The sequence below is a fragment of the Erpetoichthys calabaricus genome, chromosome 2, assembly GCF_900747795.2.
Source record: "Erpetoichthys calabaricus chromosome 2, fErpCal1.3, whole genome shotgun sequence".
In the NCBI taxonomy this organism is placed as follows: domain Eukaryota; kingdom Metazoa; phylum Chordata; class Cladistia; order Polypteriformes; family Polypteridae; genus Erpetoichthys; species Erpetoichthys calabaricus.
Window position 1 is genome coordinate 175,725,518 of NC_041395.2, and position 18,457 is coordinate 175,743,974.

At 38.9% G+C, this 18,457-nt stretch overlaps 2 protein-coding genes across 4 annotated transcripts in view; one reads left to right on the forward strand and one right to left on the reverse strand.

The window, feature by feature from the left end:
• The window catches only part of sned1 (sushi, nidogen and EGF-like domains 1), a 176,294-nt gene that overhangs the window by 108,725 nt on the left and 49,112 nt on the right, over window positions 1-18,457 (forward strand). For all 3 annotated transcript variants that reach the window (XM_028794815.2, XM_051922723.1, XM_051922724.1), the window contains 7 exons: window positions 3,883-3,999; window positions 4,576-4,863; window positions 6,114-6,297; window positions 9,414-9,526; window positions 12,985-13,263; window positions 13,454-13,610; window positions 15,177-15,259. In XM_028794815.2, coding sequence (XP_028650648.1) covers window positions 3,883-3,999; window positions 4,576-4,863; window positions 6,114-6,297; window positions 9,414-9,526; window positions 12,985-13,263; window positions 13,454-13,610; window positions 15,177-15,259 — 1,221 coding nt within the window. The remainder of the gene's footprint in view (window positions 1-3,882; window positions 4,000-4,575; window positions 4,864-6,113; window positions 6,298-9,413; window positions 9,527-12,984; window positions 13,264-13,453; window positions 13,611-15,176; window positions 15,260-18,457) is intronic.
• The window catches only part of atg4b (autophagy related 4B, cysteine peptidase), a 308,094-nt gene continuing 292,845 nt past the window's right edge, over window positions 3,209-18,457 (reverse strand). Inside the window, exon 14 of the mRNA XM_051923643.1 lies at window positions 3,209-3,222. The gene's annotated coding sequence lies outside the window, so the exon portion shown is untranslated. The remainder of the gene's footprint in view (window positions 3,223-18,457) is intronic.

Below are 18,457 nucleotides of genomic sequence, written 5' to 3' on the forward strand. Positions count from 1 at the left end.
TTCAGTGTTCAGTTTGTTCTGTTTATGTACTCTTCAACCTTTAATTGTACCCATGTATATGTATCATATGTACTGTACTTTCTAATTACTTTTAAATGTACCTTTTTTGTTTTGTAAATCAGATTGTGATGGGGTATTTTAAGATTAAGTTCTAAATCCAGGGTCACTGGTAATATGGAAGTGGAATGCTCGCGGTTTTATACATGTAATATTCACTGCTTTATATATACAGTACTCCCCTTCAAAGAAGTTTCCCTCAGCTACAGCTCATTCACATAACTGCTGGATGCAAGACTGGAAAGGATTTTGTAAAAAAGAATGGAAGGCCTCCATTCATCCCACACTGAGCACTGCCAAAACAGCAACCTAACAAAGAACAGCTTGGGGAGAGGGAACAAAAAAAGTCACATGGTGAAATGTCCGATTTGTTTCACCTATTGTTACTTAACACCTGCCTCGTTTGTCATCTTTAAGAGATTCTCTTCTTTCTTTGAATCACTGGGGCCATATGAACACAACATCCATCCATCCATTTTCCAACCCGCTGAATCCGAACACAGGGTCACGGGGGTCAGCTGGAGCCAATCCCAGCCAACAAGGCAGGAACCAATCCCAGGCAGGGTGCCAACCCACCACAGGACACACACAAACACAGCCACACACCAAGCACACACTAGGGCCAATTTAGAATCGCCAATCCACCTAACCTGCATGTCTTTGGACTGTGGGAGGAAACCGGAGCGCCTGGAGGAAACCCACGCAGACACGGGGAGAACATGCAAACTCCACGCAGGGAGGACCCAGGAATCGAACCCAGGTCCCCAGGTCTCCCAACTGCGAGGCAGCAGCGCTACCCACTGCGCCACCGTGCCGCCCTATGAACACAACACTGTGACTAAATACCATATTACTATCTGCTTACTATAACATCCATATTGTTTAAGCTGTCGATTTCTAAAGGAGTTGGCAAAATGGAACGTTGCTTTTCTCAGAAAAACACATTTCGCTCTGGCAATTCACTACACACCTTTCTTACAAAGATAGTAAACCATGTCTGAACAGCATTTGTGAGTTAGCAAACAACTGGCACTATAGATACTGCTATTCTATTATATGTAAACCAAATGTGCCAATGACTGTCACGTCCAGCAGTACTTCAGTGAGGCCTGTCTTAAAACTTATTGACTGCACCCTTCAAAATAAAAAGCAATTGATTAATTGATATACAGCAACTTGAATCCTATAGGCTGTGCTACAGTATGAGTGCACCGTAGCTAACACATTACACACATCAAATCAACAAGAGTAGGATGCAAACTTTAAGAGTTTTACATCAAAGCAAAGCAGACACGTTACCATCAGTATCCTATAAAAAGCAGAATTTTTAATGATATTTCTTATCTGGATGTTTCAGACAGTTGTCTGACAGCTAATGTGACCACCAGGTGTCATTGCAGCACCCTAAACCCCAGACACAACTCCCAATTAAAATACAGGGTTTTATTTCTTTAAATACCTTCACAAGCAGGTTTTCAGGAGGCATACACAACACAATTCTCCAGGCTCTTTCTTTCTCCTCTGCTCCTCCAGGCATGCTTCATCTGCTTCCTCCTGATCTTGCTCACCTGGATGAAGGAGGCTGCTTCTGTTTTATAAAATCTGGAAGCACTTCCAGTGTCCTGATACTGTGGCTCAGGAGTATTTCTGGGTACATCTGTAGCCGGGTGAAGTAAGGCTCATAAAACCCCTCAGCGCCCCCTGGCAGCACCCTTGGGACCCAACAGGGCAGCCTATAAGAACTCAAATTCCCGATATGCCCTGTGGGTCTCCATAGCATAGCTGCTAACTAGGGTATTGGGGGAGTCAATGTCCTGAATAATTAATCTTGACCTGTCCTTCCACTCTTTTGGCATCCATGCCAGGTAAGGATCCCAGTTCTGCTTCGGTCAGAATGCAAGCCTCAATGTACCGTCTCCCACAGTCTATATTTTTCAAGATGATTCAATTTTGATTCAGTCTCTTTTATGTGTTTTTTTCATTTTTCTTGATTTGTGTCATCCACCCTTGTTTTTTCCCTGTCTACTGTCCATATTTTATGTTGTTTGTGTCTTGGCCTGAGACAAGATGATCCTGTTTATCAGGCCCATCACACAAACCAATTCTTATGGCGTGTATTTGCATTTCTGGGGATAGCCTCTTGCCAATATGAATTCCCAATATAGTTATTTGGGGAAACCAAAGAACAGAAGAAAAATACAAAAAGACAATACATGCATTAACACAGAGAACACCACAGCAGATGCTTTAGTCATAATATAAAATGTTACTTTAATTGAAATACTATACATTATAATAATTACGCACTCAGTGCTAGAAAAGAGTATCTGCAAGGCAGTATGAGCAGTACAAACACCACAGTGGCTACAGGACATACGCACACACACCAAAGCAGAGAAATAAAATGATAACTCACTATGTGTGGTGCTCCTTCAGTATGTGTTCAGTAAAACTTGTTTAGGATCATCTGTGCCAATGTCATCCATGGTGAACAAACTTAGCGCTTGTGATTTAGTCTTACACTGCTTGGTGCCTGCCACCTTCACACCTAGTGCCAGTACCTGCCTGTTCCTGCCAGTTGTTAGCTGCATCTTGTAGTCTGCAATGTGCGGTTCTTCACTAAGATATATTCAGAGGCAGGGTCTTTTCTAATTTTATCTGTAATAATAGTACCATGAGTGATTATATGAACTTTCTAATACTGGACAAGTTTTTGGTACCCCTAGAAAAGTTCATAAATAAGTGGGTTAGAGTGCTTTTTTTCAAACTAGCTATGTCCTTTAATTAGTATTACACATGTTTCTGATCGAGCAATCAGTGATTCAGCCTACTTAAATGGAGAAAAGCAGACACTCTGATTTTTGGTATCCTCATGTGCCCCACACTGAATGTGGACCAAAGAAAGCAAAATAGAGAGTAGTCTAAGGAGATCAGGAAGAAAAATACAGACAAGCATGTTAAAGGCTAAGGTTACAAGACCATCTCAAAGCAGCTTGATGTTCCTGTAACAATTGTTGCAAATATTATTAAGAAGCTTATAGTCTACTCTGGACATGGCCACAAGAGGAAAATCGATCCCAGAATGGGCAGAAGGATAGTGAGAATGGCAGACAAAATGCCAAGAACAACTTTCAAAGAGATACAGGCTGAACCCCAAGGTCAATATCCTTTAGTATCTGATCTCACCGTCTATCACTTTTTGAGTGACAGTGGGCTCAATGGAAGAAGACCCAGGAGGATTCTACTGTTGAAAGAAAATTTTTAGAAGGCCACACTGGAATTTGCTAAAATGCATATTGACAAGCCACAATGCTTCTTTGAGAATGTCCTTTGGACAGATACGACAAAACTGGAGCTTTTTGGCAAGTTACATCAGCTCTATGTCCACATAGTAATAAATGAAGCTTTCAAAGAAAAGAACACTAGTGTGAGACATGGATGAGGCTCAGTTATTTTTTGGGGCCACTTTGCTGAGTCTGGCATGGGACGCCTTGAGTCTGTGCAGGGAACAATGAAATCTCAAGACTATCAAGACATTCTATAGGGAAGAGAGCTCTGTCTCACTCACAGGATAATGACCTAAAACATATAGCTAAACTTGTACAAGTATTCTCATATTTTCCTATTTTCATCTTAGCCCCCTTGGTAAAATGCTTTTTGACTCTTGCAATGTGAACGCATTGTTTCCCAAATGTTTTCCTTATATCTCCAGTATGTGTAGTGTACTTCTGGTGCTGTCACTACACTACAGTTCTAGCAATTAATGGAGACAGTATTGTAATCTTATACAAATCCATTTAATTAATTTCTTTTTCTAATTCCCAGAGGAAGATACCTGTCTACTGCAGCCCTGTGGAAGCCGAGGTTATTGCCGCAGTGAAAGCAGGGGAAGGTATTCCTGCACATGTAAAGTGGGACATACTGGGAAAGACTGTGAGAAGGGTGAGCATTTCTGTGCTAAGAGATCTGGTCTTTTTATCTGAGGAATCTCATGGTGAGGGGGCACAAAGTGGTAGTGGTTTTCCTTCACTTCAGTAAAGGGCAAAACAAGTGGATTCTGCACTGAAACTTAAGAATGTTTAGTCTTGCCAGGTAAAACCATTACTGAAGTGTGATGTTTGAAGCCAAAGTTTCTTCTAGCCCTCCTCTAGCATAGGTTTTAAATTGCTAACCCATGACACCCCTATTTTCTTACCAGGTAAAACAGGAAAAAAGCCCAAAAGGGGCCAGAAGGAAAGTCAGTGTTGGGAGGAGTATCAAGCTAACTAGCTTTTCTTGTCAAGTTATCCGTCCAAACAGTGACAGATGATATGTATTATCCTTTGTTTACCTTTATGGGTATAACAGGAAAATGTACAGTAAAATGAGAACTGAATAGAAGCAATGCAAACCCAGCATGCTCCTGTTGTATGCTTCCTAGGCAACAAATTAAAGAGACAAAGATTATTATTGCACCCAAGCCCTCTCATACTTCAAAACAATGAAAACTGAGGAGCTTTCACTTTCTTTGTCTCCTAGAGTTGTTTGCCCCAGCAGCTCTGCAAGTGAAGAAGCTTGAGGAGGATGAGGTGGAAGTCAGCTGGAAATCAGCAAACGCCTCCCAGAAGCTGATTGATGGCTTTGCTGTCACTTACACACCAGTTGGGGGTGGAGCAAGAAAGACAGACTTCCTTGACAAGCACCGTACTACTCACCTGCTGCGCTCACTCTTGCCTGGCCGCCTTTACAATGTTTCTGTCTATTCAGTGAAGCGCAATACCAACAACAATGACATCAGCCAGTCTGTTGTCACTCTGGTGCGCACAAGTAAGTACCGCACAATTCTTGCCTCTCAAGCATCAGTGGCCAGAATAAATGAGTGGAGATGGTCCATTTATTTAAGCATAAATGGGTTTAATGGATATGTATGTAGGCTTTTATTATTGCTGGAGTTTCGGCAGCATATTGTTTATAGCCGAGGTCCTCAAGTTCTGCGACTCAAGGGTTGCAGTGGTTGCAGGGTTTTATTCCAATCTGATTTCTTAATTCTGCTGATAACTGAATTTAATTAATTTTGTGTCTTGTTAATGTTTTCATTCTTCGAAATCTTGCCATTCTTATATTGTGGAGTTTTTCTTAGTGAGGATATCTGTTATAATCAGGACCAAAACTGGAATGCTAAAATGGCAAAAAACACCTAACCAATTCAAAACTTTCTGCAGTTAATAATTTAAAAGGAAAATCCCCTAAAAATACAAAATCCTACAATTAAAATGAAAGCAAAACTGAAGTAATAAAAAAATGAATTGAAACTAAATAATTTCAAGTGCAAAAGTCCAGTATTTTAAATTATAGAAAAGCCAAAAATAACACCAGGTAGCAAGGCCACAACTTTTTTAAAAAGCAAAGCAAAAAAAGAATTGAAGAACACCGCTCCTGAGAGTGAATGCCACTGCAAGATAGCTGTGGCAGCATGTGTCTTAAATCTTAAACAGGGCTTTCAGCAATTGCTGTTTCAACAAAGTCAATTTCTGAGAGTCCTGCAGTAAATGACTGAGACAGGTATAAGGGAATGAGGAGAAAGAAGTAATACAAAACAAAAAGTAAACCAAGGGCAAGCAAGGGAGTGATTGTACATCAGAAAAATCATAATAAAACAAAAAACACAGAACTGCAATACATATATTAACCCAAATCATTTGGAGCAGATCAATAAATCTCAAACCTATCAGAGCATGCTTCCAACATACAGTATTTCTTTTCAAATATTTTATTAAAGCAAGTACATCATTATGAACACACACAGGCATAAATTGGATCAATTCATTTGGTAAGTTGTTGGTTCCTTTGTCATTTGCATCTTTTTGTTAATTGGCAGCTGTATAGTAAAAAGTAATGAAAATGAAGCACTAAAATGTTGCTTGAGTACTAACTACTACATCAGCAACAAGAATTGGCTTCTGATTTAGAAACTAGACTGGAAGAAAAACCTGCAGCCACTGCGGCCCTCCAGCACTATTATAAGCATCAGTGGTCTATGATTTCAGTGATCTACCTTGCTATTCAATTGTGTTCAGGGCCACACAAAGTGGAAGAGTTCCTGGTCACCAACGTATCCACTTCCCGTGTTTGGATGAAGTGGGTCCTTCGTCAGAGCAAGCATTCAATAGCTGATGGTTTTCAGATCTCATTGAAATCTGCTAAAAGCACAGAAGAAACTTCTGTTTTATTGAATTCCAGCATCAAGGAGCACAGCATTGGGTGAGCACCATTTAATCTTCTGTCAGCCTTTTCATTTTCAGGCCTGAATATTCAATTTAGAGACACGGGTAGGGAAAAAACGAAATCTAGCATAACTATTTTTTTAAATGCAAACAGTATATTGTGTGTATTTTTTCTATGTTCCAGTAAAGAACTCCTACATTTAAGTAAATTTAGTTTCAGTTCTCTTGTTCAAGTGATAGTTGCCAGGTAGGGCTGCCCAGAATCAGGTCATTTGGCCCTCATCCTGACAATCTAATTTAGCAGAGAACCACTACATTGTGCTGCTGGGATTTCAATTGTTATGAGACAGGGTCTCCAGGGATCACTATGAGACAAAAGACCAAGAAGTGATAATGCGAGAAGATACAGTAAGTTAGTTAAAGTCATACCAGCTTCTGAACCGAAGATTAAAAAGAAACACAAGTGAGCACAGCAAAAGGAACTCTGAAAATCAAAGTCAAGTACAGAAAGCAGATCAAAAGCCAAAATCAAACCTGAAATTTAGCCTACTTGAATTTCATACTAACTACGCAAAGTAGTTGAAAAGCAGTTGAAGTAAAAGTAGCAGAAGTTTATTCAACCAAGGGATAACACAGCACAACCATACTTATAGCATAACTACCGTTTAAGTCAATCATCATCACATGACACAGCTCCTGTGTTGCATAATCAAAAGAACAACATGAAATGAAATATAAACCTTGTGAAAACAAGTAAAACATGATAGAATCCTCTAAAAAATAGTTTCACTTCATTAAAGCTAACCAAAACTCAAAACCCTTGAACAAAACATGCAATTACTACAACAATCAGGTGAGTTAAGAAGGACAATTCCATCCTCCCACAATAGGGATGACAAGTTTCCAAAATAAACACTTACTCTGTAAATCTTAATCTCCACTTTGATGTTCTATTTATGAACATCTCTCTTTGGGAATCAGATCTTATATGTAGTGCCAGGTAAAAAATAATCTATAACAGCCCCCCACCCCAAACCTTGACGTAATAAAATGTAACAAGAACGAAGACAATAAGACTCACACCTAATGTCAGGCCTAATGATAGAATTCATCATTACGTGGCTGCTGGGTGCCACTGGGATCTTATTTGGGATCAGCTGTAAATGATCATGTGTAGTCAGCATGTGAGCTTGCCAAAAATAGTATGAAGAATAGTGATTGGTTACAATTCTTATAATTAATAGAACAAACTGATTAACTGGGTCTAATACTCTATGACCCTCTTATTATTCTATTGTAGCAAAAAATCTTTTTAGTGTCTCAAGGAAATGTAATTATACTCACACTCATAGTCCAGGAGAGTGGTGACATGTTGCATGTCAATTAGCATATGCATGTAAAAATGTCACTGTACTTTGTGCATATGACAAAAATGGTGTATATACACTGCTCAAAAAATTAAGGAAACACTTAAGTCAAACATTAGATTTCCATAAGTGAAGTATTCAAGTGGAAAATCTTTACTGAGTAATATTGTGTAGTTTGTAGAGAATAAAATGAAGTAACAATGGTCAATGGAAACCAAAATGTCCAACTCATTGAGGGCTGGATTCAACATCACACCAAAAATCTAAGAAAAAACTGAAATCACAGGCTCATCCAACTTGCATGAATTTCATCATGGCAAGTCATAATGTGACTCTGTAGTGTGTACGGCCCTCACGTACCTGTATGCGCTCTCAGCAACATCTGGGCATGCTACTGATGAGACGGCACATGATGTCCTTAGGGGATTTTCCTCCCAGACCTAAATTGGGGCATCATTAAGCTCCTGGATAGTCTGTGGGGCTACTTGGCGGCATCAGAAGCACCAATACATAACATCCCAGTGGCTCTCAGCTGGATTCAGGTCTAGGGAAAGTGCAGGTCAGTCATTGGCACCAAGGTATGCCTTCCTACACCATCACTGACCCACCACTAATTCGGTCCTGCTTGATGATGTTGCAGGCTGCATAATGTTCACCATGTTTCTCCAGACTCATTCACGTCTGTCACACGTGTTCAGTGTGAATGTGCTCTCATCTGTGGAGAAAATGGGGTGCCAATGGCAGAACTGACACTTGTGTATTCTCTAGCGAATGCCAATCAAGCTACACAGTCACAATCAAGCATCCACTAGAGGATGTTGGGCCCTCATGCCACCCTAATGGAGTCTGTTTCTGAAAGTTTCGTCAGAAACATGCACACCAGTGGACAGCTGGAGGTCATTTTGTAGGGCTCTGACAGTGCTCTTCCTGTTCCTCCTTACTCAAAGGTGCAGATACCGCTCCTGCTGCTGAGATGATGCCCTTCTACAGCCCTGTCCAGCTCACCTCGCATAAACGTGCAGTGTTGTTCACAATGGCACTCCATTTTCTTTTAATACACTCTTTTGCTACTACCTCGAAGTGGTCCAGAGTGTGTCCCATAACTGAGCATGCCCTTTTAATTAACTTGTTGATTAGTGGGCATCTCTTAAAGTGATGTCACCAGTCCAGCACACCACAGCGTAGAAAATCACACTGACCATCAGAGTTATAGAAGATGTGAAGGCTGTCACTTTCCATATTAAAGGAACACAGTCTCCTAAGGAAGAAGAGCTGCTCTGCTCTTTATTATATAGTTCCTTTGTGTTCTGAGACCAATCCAACATGTCAATAATGTGGACCCCACAAGTACTTGTAGGAGTGAACCACCTCTACATCCTCTCCTAGCCACCCCTGTTCTTGAACATTGTTTTAAGAACCAAATACTGATCCTACTGACTGATTTCCTCCAGCCTGAAACAAGAAGAGAGCTATATTAAATTAGAAATTGTACCATGTCTGGATCTCAGACTGGACATAGCAGCAGACAACATACCCAGATTCCGTTAATAACATCACAAAACAAAAAGAGAAGTGGCAATGACCACAGGTGCTCCAACGGTGAGTAAATGAAGTGATCTACTGTGGTGAAACCTGGTCCCAGCCAGTCCAATGATAGGACCAGGGCATGACAACAGGCATATTTACTTTCTGTCAGAAATTAAAATTAAAATTCACAAATCTCAGGTTTAGGTTTTGGAACCCTAGCTGTTCATTAATAAATTGCATATTGTTTGTCATATTTCAGATCTCTTGTTCCAGGGCAGATGTACACCGTGGATATCGTGACTCAGAGTGGTCTCAAACCTGAACAGCTTCCAACAGTTAGCCAGTCGGCTGGACCAATCCGTCTCTGGACTAGTGCGTAACATTTTTAAAAGAAAACTTCAAATGTGAAACTGAGACTCCCTATGAGTTTATATCATGCTACACTCCTTTACATGTACCTTTTTTTTTATTTTATTGATTTTATTAAAATCAAATAACATTCCATACAAACAACTCAAGTTTTACAAAAATAGGTTCAAAACAAATCAACTCTCACCCCTGAGCAAGAGAGCTAGGCCAGCAGAGTAAAACTTTAAGCTAGTAAAAATAAGTAAATAGATAAATTAATAAAGATAAATGGAGTAAAAGAGGGGAGAGAATCTGCTTCCTCAATTTAAATGCTTATTCTAAAATGTTATTGATTAGAGCCTGCCAGGTTTTGAAAAAGTTCTGCACAGATCCTCTAAGTGCGAATTTGATTTTTTCCAGTTTCAAATAGTATATAACATCAGTTACCCACTGACTTAAAACAGGAGAGTTAGGATTCTTCCAGTTGAGCAAATAAGCCTACGTGCCAATGGTGTAGTAAAGGCAATTACAGTTTGTTTGTCCTTCTCCACTTTAAGCCCATCTGGAAGTACAGCAAGCACAGCTGTTAGTGGCTTTCTGAAAGGAATTTAAAGATTTTGGTCCAGAATGATGTTAATTTGGTGCAGGCCCAAAACATGTGGCCAAATGAGGCTGGAGCTCAATTGCAACATGCGCAGGTTGGATCTTGCCCTGGAAGCATTTTGGACAATTTTAAACAAGAGAGATGCTCTCAATATATAATTTTGACTTTACATGTACTTTAAAGCCTGTGTGTGCAACACCTCTTCTGTTATTTAGAACCCTATACCAAGGAATTTTTATTAAAAATGTTTGATCTAATGAATTAGTCTTGATTGTGTGTAAAGTGTTTCAGAGTGTGAACCATTACAAAGTGCTCCACAAAGTAAATAATGATGGTAGAGTACTGGAATTGGTTGCTCAATTATTAGTGCTGCTGTCTCACGGCTCAATGGGTCCTGGTTTGAATCCCAGTGTAGAGTTTGCACAATCATCTCGTTGCTGTGTGGGTTTTTTTCTGAAAATACTCTGTTTTTTCCAAAACTTATACAGGATAGATTGCCAAATCTTAACTGGCCCAGCATGAGTGAGTGTACCCTGTACAAGACTGGTGTTTTGTCCAAAGTCAATTCCTGTCTTGTATCTACTGTTGCTGGAAAGGTCTGAGCTCCTCACAACCATGTACTGGAATAATTAGGTTTGAAAAATGAATGAATGAATTCAAGTACAACACTGGTGAACATTTTTGCTTTGCCACATACAGGTTGCAATATTTTTAATACTTGTTTTAGGGAGTTTAATTGAGCTAATTGTTTCAGATTTGGTCTATAAAATAAATATTCCTGTATTTCAAATAGAAAAAACACATTATTGTTAGGGTGTTACTGATTATTCAGAACTGTAACCCAATGTTATGATGTGCAAACTGTGGCAGATAAGTGAAGATTTCAATGTAGCAGTCTACATTTTATATATGAAAGAATCAGTCAGCCTGTGACAAGCAGTTCAAATTCCTCGCACTTTTAAGTTTATGGCTTGCCAAGTCTGGTTGCATTCCACACACGATAACTAAAAATGTGGTTTTCATCCACCCAGAAAGAGCTCACCCACAGCAGTCAGGATTTCAGCTGTTGCCATCAGGTCAATAGTTCATTTGCTGAAGCTAAAAAGTATCCACTTCAAATATTTCTAATACAAACTGTTATTCGTCTTTTTGGTGAAATTTATTTTAATAAATGTCCACAGGCCTAGCTTGTGGGTCTAATAGTTTTTATTCTTGATAATGATTAGTTTCGATATTAGATTAATGTTAACCTTCACCTAAGGGGTTACTTATTGAAGAGAGAACTATTAGTTTCAGCTACAACATGGTGGCCGTGACTGAAAAATTAGAAGAAATTTTTCTCTTAGACAGTTTTGTATAAAAATATATTTATAGTAATGAACTAAACAGGCACGTTGTGATTAGCATGCAGTTTCACGAAGCTGACACTAAAATTTATTTCACAGACTATTTTGTAATTGCATAACGTAAAACTTTTTTAGGTTTTAAAGATATGGGATACTGCTCGTTTACACTTTTGTGTTAACTTGTGTTCTTTTAAAGTATGTAATCTATACCACAACAGCAAAATCAATGCTATCAATGCCTTTCATTCACATCACAGTAGAGGAGTCCAATGCGTTTTTTAAAAATGTGAATTGCTGCGTATTATTCCATACAAAGACACACTGAAACACACTATAGTGCACATTTCTGTGTTTTTTCCACAATAAATTTCATTAAAAGGAAATCCGTCACTGCCAAACCGCTCCACTTTACCTAATAACCGCTTTATCCTAGTTGAGTATATGCACACTTCCGGTTATTTTTTCTATCACCGGTGATCTTTACTTAAACATTAAGTAACAGGCAGATGCATGCAGAATTAATTTGTGAGCATGCATCCAGACAGCCTTTCTCCTTGTGTGAATGGCATGAATTTCACTAAAATACAATTTATTTCACAAATTGTTTTTTGTGACACATAACACATCACTGGTGGGTTTTTCCTATCTCTTTGCTGTTAGGCTAAATGTGAAACAAGTTTACTCACATTTCTTCATCACATATTTACACACTTGCACATTTTCATTTTTTTATGCCATACTTCTGAATTTCCTTTTCTTTTTATAATTGCCTACACTTTTAAAGAGCTTGCACCATAAGAGGCTGCTGCGTTGATACACAGTGCCTACAACAATTTTATCTACTCCTGATGGTGGTCTCCAATGTAGCCAGGTTGCAACACCCCAAGATGTCATTCAGCTCGGAAAGCTCTGATTCCGCTTGGTGAAATGTTTTATTGAAAAGTATTTGTGAATTTGCTTTCATAAAGTGACATTAAACTTAAATAAGTCTGGACTAGAACACTTGAACAGACACACACAATCGTCATCATCACATCATCTCCTATTTGACTCTCTATTCTCCTTGCAAATTACATTTTGGACCACTAGGCCAGCAACTTTGTGCAGCTTGCAATAAATGGAGAGTCAGGAATAAACAGGACTCGAACAGTTGATGTCCAGCTGCCTTTTAGAAACCTGTCCGTAGACGTACAGAATGAAGATCTAGCCAAGGGAGGCTGTCGGACAGAATGGTCTCCTTTTGTTTGTACTAGTTACTAGTACATGAAAACCAATAAGTGTAGAATTATTTTACACATAAGTGGAACGCACAAGCATACTTGTAGTACTTTTTGAGTTAAGCACATAAAATTAGTGTAATGAATGAATGAATCTTTTTAAAGTAAATGTGTATTATTCTCTCCCTCTGTGGGTTATCCATTGGCCTCTCCTGCAATGTTTGCTCTCAAGCTGTAACAGAGACCCAAGAAGGCCACAGCAGATGGGTCATTCTACTTTTGCCCCAGTAAAAACCTGTCTTTTTTCTTTTCTAGGGCCTTTACCTCCTCAAAACTTTTCAATGGCTTTCATTACAATGACAACGGCCCAGGTGACCTGGAACCAGCCACACACTGGTTTTCTTGATGGCTACGTGATCAACATCACTTTTGGGCACACCACCAAAAGTCGGTATTTGCCCAACAGACGAATGACCTCTTACACAGTTCGGGATCTTTCACCCATGCAGCAGTACCGCTTAGCCCTTACAGCCGTGATCAATACAGACCATGAACAGCTCCACAGTGCTCCCATGTACCTCAACTTCACTACTAGTAAGTGCAGGTTTGTCTTCAAATATCAAAGTTGATGTGTTTTTCCTGTTAAATGGTTGGTTTCAATAACAGGCATAGGCAACCAAGAGAAGACATAGTCTTCCAGGGAATGTCCAATGTGACATTTGTTGGACATGCCTACCCATTTAAAAGCAGCATTTAATCTGTATTATTTTCTTTATCTCTACAGTGCAATCTGATGAAAGCACAAGAAGACGAGAAGCTACAGAAACACGAAGAGAGCCCCAGACAGTAAAACACAGAGCACCTAGCACTCAACCCCTTCCAGCCATCCAGCTGCAACCTGTGGTCACGGCCAACAGGGAAAACTCAGAAGAGGTCCCCAGGTGAGCAAAATTTATAAAGAATTAAAATGGTTGTATCCTAAAGCATGTTTAAGACAAGAAACCTCAGTGTTAATTTTAGTTTTTTTCTGACCTGATCACATGGACATCTTTTCCATCCATCTATCCATTTTCCAACCTGCTGAATCCAAACACAGGGTCACGGGGGTCTGCTGGAGCCAGTCCCAGCCAACACAGGGCACAAGGCAGGAACCAATCCCGGGCAGGGTGCCAACCCACCGCAAGACACACAAACACACCAAGCAAACACTTGGGCCAATTTAGAATCGCCAATCCACCTAACCTGCATGTCTTTGGACTGTTGGACGAAACCCACACAGACACAGGGAGAACATGCAAACTCCACGCAGGGAGGACCCGGGAAGCGAACCCAGGTCCCCAGGTGTCCCAACTGCGGGGCAGCAGCGCTACCCACTGCGCCACCGTGCCGCCCCTTGGACATCTTTTCTCTCATTCAATTTGCAGCGGACACTGCTGATTAGATATGGTAGCACACCAGTTGCTATTTTATTACCTCGTGGCACCACACTCTTTAAATAAACTAATGAGAAAGACACAGACAGACTGCAAGTTCTCTATTACTTCTGTATTAGTCTCTTTTTGCCTTTATTTGCTTCCTTTCACTAGTTATGCTAATCACACTAATTACAGTTTACGCTACTCCCTTCAAGCTCATAAATTGGTTAAAGGTAGCGGTAGGCTATTGAATTGTAAAAAATCACCTAATTATGTTTTTTTTTTTCATTTTCTTTCTAAACCCTTGGAGAGTTCCTAGTTATCCAACAACTTTAACCCTCCCTACCCCAATAGCAAACCAAACTACATTTACAAAATGCTCCTGTAGATGTTGCTGTTCAGATTCTTACATTGATGCACATATGGTTATGGTTGTTCCCTGTTTCAGCAAATAATATAATTATATAATTAGTGGTCTTTTCTTATTGTCTTGTACCCTGTGGGACCGCCCTCCCAGCCTGTATATTAGACTAAATGACTTGGCTTCTTGCTTCGCTGATGTTCTTTTTGATTGGTGATTAACATTAGTAACTGGCTTTTTCTGGTTTTGTCTTTGTTTTATTCATGTTTTTGGATTTTTCACTAGTGGATTGATGTCTGGCTTTGTTTTTTAAGGATTGATTTTTTAGGAATTCCTTTATTCCTTTTTGCTGTGTTCTTGATTTCTTTTTAATATTTTTGTAAATACATTTGTGACATTTTTCAAAGGATATTGTTTGGATATTTAGGGCAACACATTTAAACAGTTCCCTTTCCCCTAGACTGTCTAAATATTATTTGAAGGGACCTTTAAATATCGACTTGATGTTACTTTAGAGTCTAAAGTTTAGACTATAAAGTAACATCAAGTCGATATTTAAAGTCCCTTCAAATACAACTAATCCTATAATATACTAATTCTACTATTCGCTTGCATGCAATAAAATATTTAAATCATTTGAGTATTGATTTTGCCAAGGGCTGTAAGGCAAGACTATAGCAGCTGCAATACTTTTGGAAAAAGAAGTTCATGGTGACATTTCTCTTTTTCAGGTATACAGAGCTGATAGATGGACGACAACGGATCACTGCGAAATTTGGAAATATACAGAAAAAGGCTATAGTACACCGTCCCCGTATGTATACCTAGAGTAGATTTTTTTTGTTTCTATTAGATATTGTTTCTTCTTACATTATTAGCAAGAAATGCACTATAAAAATATTAATAATTTAAGTGAATTGCAAGGCCTGATCAGCTTGTTGAAAAAGAAAAAAGTGAAATTTGGCACAACTTGTACTATATTCAAAACTATTCTTATTGTAGAAAATCTAGACACTGATCTTTCATATTACATCATTTTTATTTTCTGCCATATTAGAGATGCAGTGGTGCTGCCTAAGAGTTTGAAATTTAATGCTATGTGTAGTTTACATGTCCTTCCTCTGTGAATATCATTCCAGTGGCTTTGATGCAAGGTTCTTAGTAGCTAAGAAAGAGTAACCAGTCTTGTGGTTTGTTTGGCTCAAAGCTCTTTACTTATGGCGGTCCATTTTGTAACCTTGTCCTGTAGCATTTATTCCAAAACAGTCCCCTGAGGGATGTTTGATTGATCATGTTGACTTGTTTTGTAAGTCATTTTGGATAAATGTGCCTGTTACGTGAATTAGTGCTGGGCAGTATATCGGTTCATACCGAAAACCGTCTTTTATTTTTTTTATGATATGGATTTTTCTTATACCGCAACACCGGTTTAAATTGCCTAAACGACATTCGGAACGTGGCGCAGCAGGAAACTGTTCAAGTGGGGACCTTATCCACTACTACACCGCTAAACACAGATTTGTTGCACAGGGGCTCTTTTTCACTGCTACTCCACTAAATAGGTAGTGGTAGTGTAGGTATTGCGTGGTGAAAATGGACAGAGAACATTCCGAAACTGAAGCTGACGATAAAGTTGAACATAATGACACAGAAGAACTTTTGCCGAAAAAAAGGAATCACGTCCGTTTCCTGGAGATACTTTGGTTTTAAAAGGTTGGATGTGGACCATTATGTTCAAATATGTAAATACTGTTTCTATACTACTGGATAATACTACAAGCCAAGTTGTACTTGTTTTATTTGTTTTCAATACTGTGTAATGTACCTGGGTACTGTGTGACGACATGTTGACTTTATTCTCGACATTTCCACTTTAATCTCGACGCTAATGACGAGAGTAAAGTCGACATGTTGACTATATTCTCGACATTTGTATTTTATTCTTGCCGTTTATATCAAGATTAAAGTCGACATGTTGACTTTATTCTCGAAATTTGTAAACTAAACTTCATCATAAAGTGAATATTTAATTTACTAGATTTTCTCAAACCCCGTCATAAGTTATATAGCACATTAAATGCTTTGTGTTAAGTGTTCCCCGAGCTTCTTAAACTGACTTCCTCTTGCACTAAGAGGAGGCGCCAGCAGCGATCGCCACACAGAATACATTCACTTCATGATATTCCTGCTCTCTGAACATTTAGAATGCTAAGATAAATACTTGATATAATTTTCATGGTGAAATGCATTAAAGCATACATTAATCATGTGGGGGCACGGCGGCGTGGAGGTCGCACTGCTGCCTCACAGCAAGGGTGTCTTGGGTGTACCCTGCCTTGCATTTGCATGTTTTTCTGGTGGGTTTACTCGGCGTGATTCAGTTTCCTTTCAAAGTCATATAGGATGTGGGGTTTTGTTATACTATATTGACCCTGCTAGTGTATGTTTTGCTTGTATTCACCCTGCGATGTACTGGCGACTCGTTCAGGGATGGGCGCAACCCTGAATGGATGGCATAATTAAACATGTATAATGAAGATATTTTTAAAGTTCTGAACACTCCGTGGGCTAAGTTTATAACTAGTTTTAATTTCACAAAGACGTTTATCGTGTGGTGATTGGTTATGTGGAGAAAGAAAAAGGAAGGATAGGAACTGGGGTTTTGGTACATCAGATAGAGACAGCACGCGTGCAATAAAGAAAGCCCGCTCAGAAGAACATGCATTGAATTCTGTGTTCTTGTCTACGACCACCAGATCACAATCCCAACATTTACACAATATTTAAGCTAAACCTCTGCTATACCCATTCATACATCCAGTTTTTTGGAGCCTCGTCACACCTGCCGTAAAGTTCTCTACACTGCACATACACCTGGGGACCCCTTACTGCGAGGGAGCAGCACTACCGCCTCACTACCGTGCATGTTTAATGCCTGCTTTAATGCATTTCATCATTAAAATGATATCAAGTATTTATCTTAGCATTCTAAATTTTCAGAAAGCAGGAATATCATGAAGTGAATGGATTCTGTGCGGTGTTCGCTGTCTCCTCTTAGTGCGGAGGAAGTCAGTTTAAGAAGCGTAGTGATTAACAACTGGGTCGGGGAATGCAACACAAAGCATTTAATGTGCTGCATTAACTTATGACGGGGTTTGAGAAAATCTAGTAAATTAAACATTGATTTTAGGAAGAAGTTTAGTTTACGACATTCTACTTTAATTATGAAGTAAACTATGAGAATAAAGTGGAAATGTCGACTTTAATCTCGACATAAACGGCGAGAATAAAGTGGAAATGTTGACTTTATTCTCGACATATAGTTTGTTTTTTTCTTCCCTGTGTCCGTATTGTTTTTTTCTTCACCGTGGCCCTAATACGATTCCGTTGGGCTATACCACAAATAGCATTATAAATGCAAGTTGCAGGTTTATTATTTATGCATATAGCATAGCTTGAAGCAAGGTCAATATTAATGCAGTTTGCCTAAATGATGGTTCAGCTGGTAAAGATGTCATCACCAAGTTGCACTTGTTTTATTTTATTTTAATTTGGTGAATACTGTGTAATGCACCTGGGCTTAAAGTCTTGAAGTAATAGTGCAACTATCAGTAATAATACTATTATTTTTTTTATTGTTATTATTTGTTAGTTTAAATATTATTCAGTTTAATGATGATAAAGTTGTTTAAAAAGTCACTTTAACGTGTCAGTGGACAGAGATTGTTAACATTAACAGAAAGTGTAGTTGATTTACAAAAAATATTTACTATTTATTTTCTAAGACATATTCAGTGCAATACAATTTTTGACAAGCACTTCTGGATATTTTACTAAGTCTAAATGCCTCTTTGGATGGTTGAAAATATGTTGTCAAAATTATAGTTTAAGTTTTTGCAAAATTTGTTCAATAAAAAGGTTCTATATTTTGACTGCATCTGTCATGCAAAGTGACACCTTCTCCATTAGTGCCACCCCCTTGAAAACTATCACTTTATGGGGCAATGCAAAC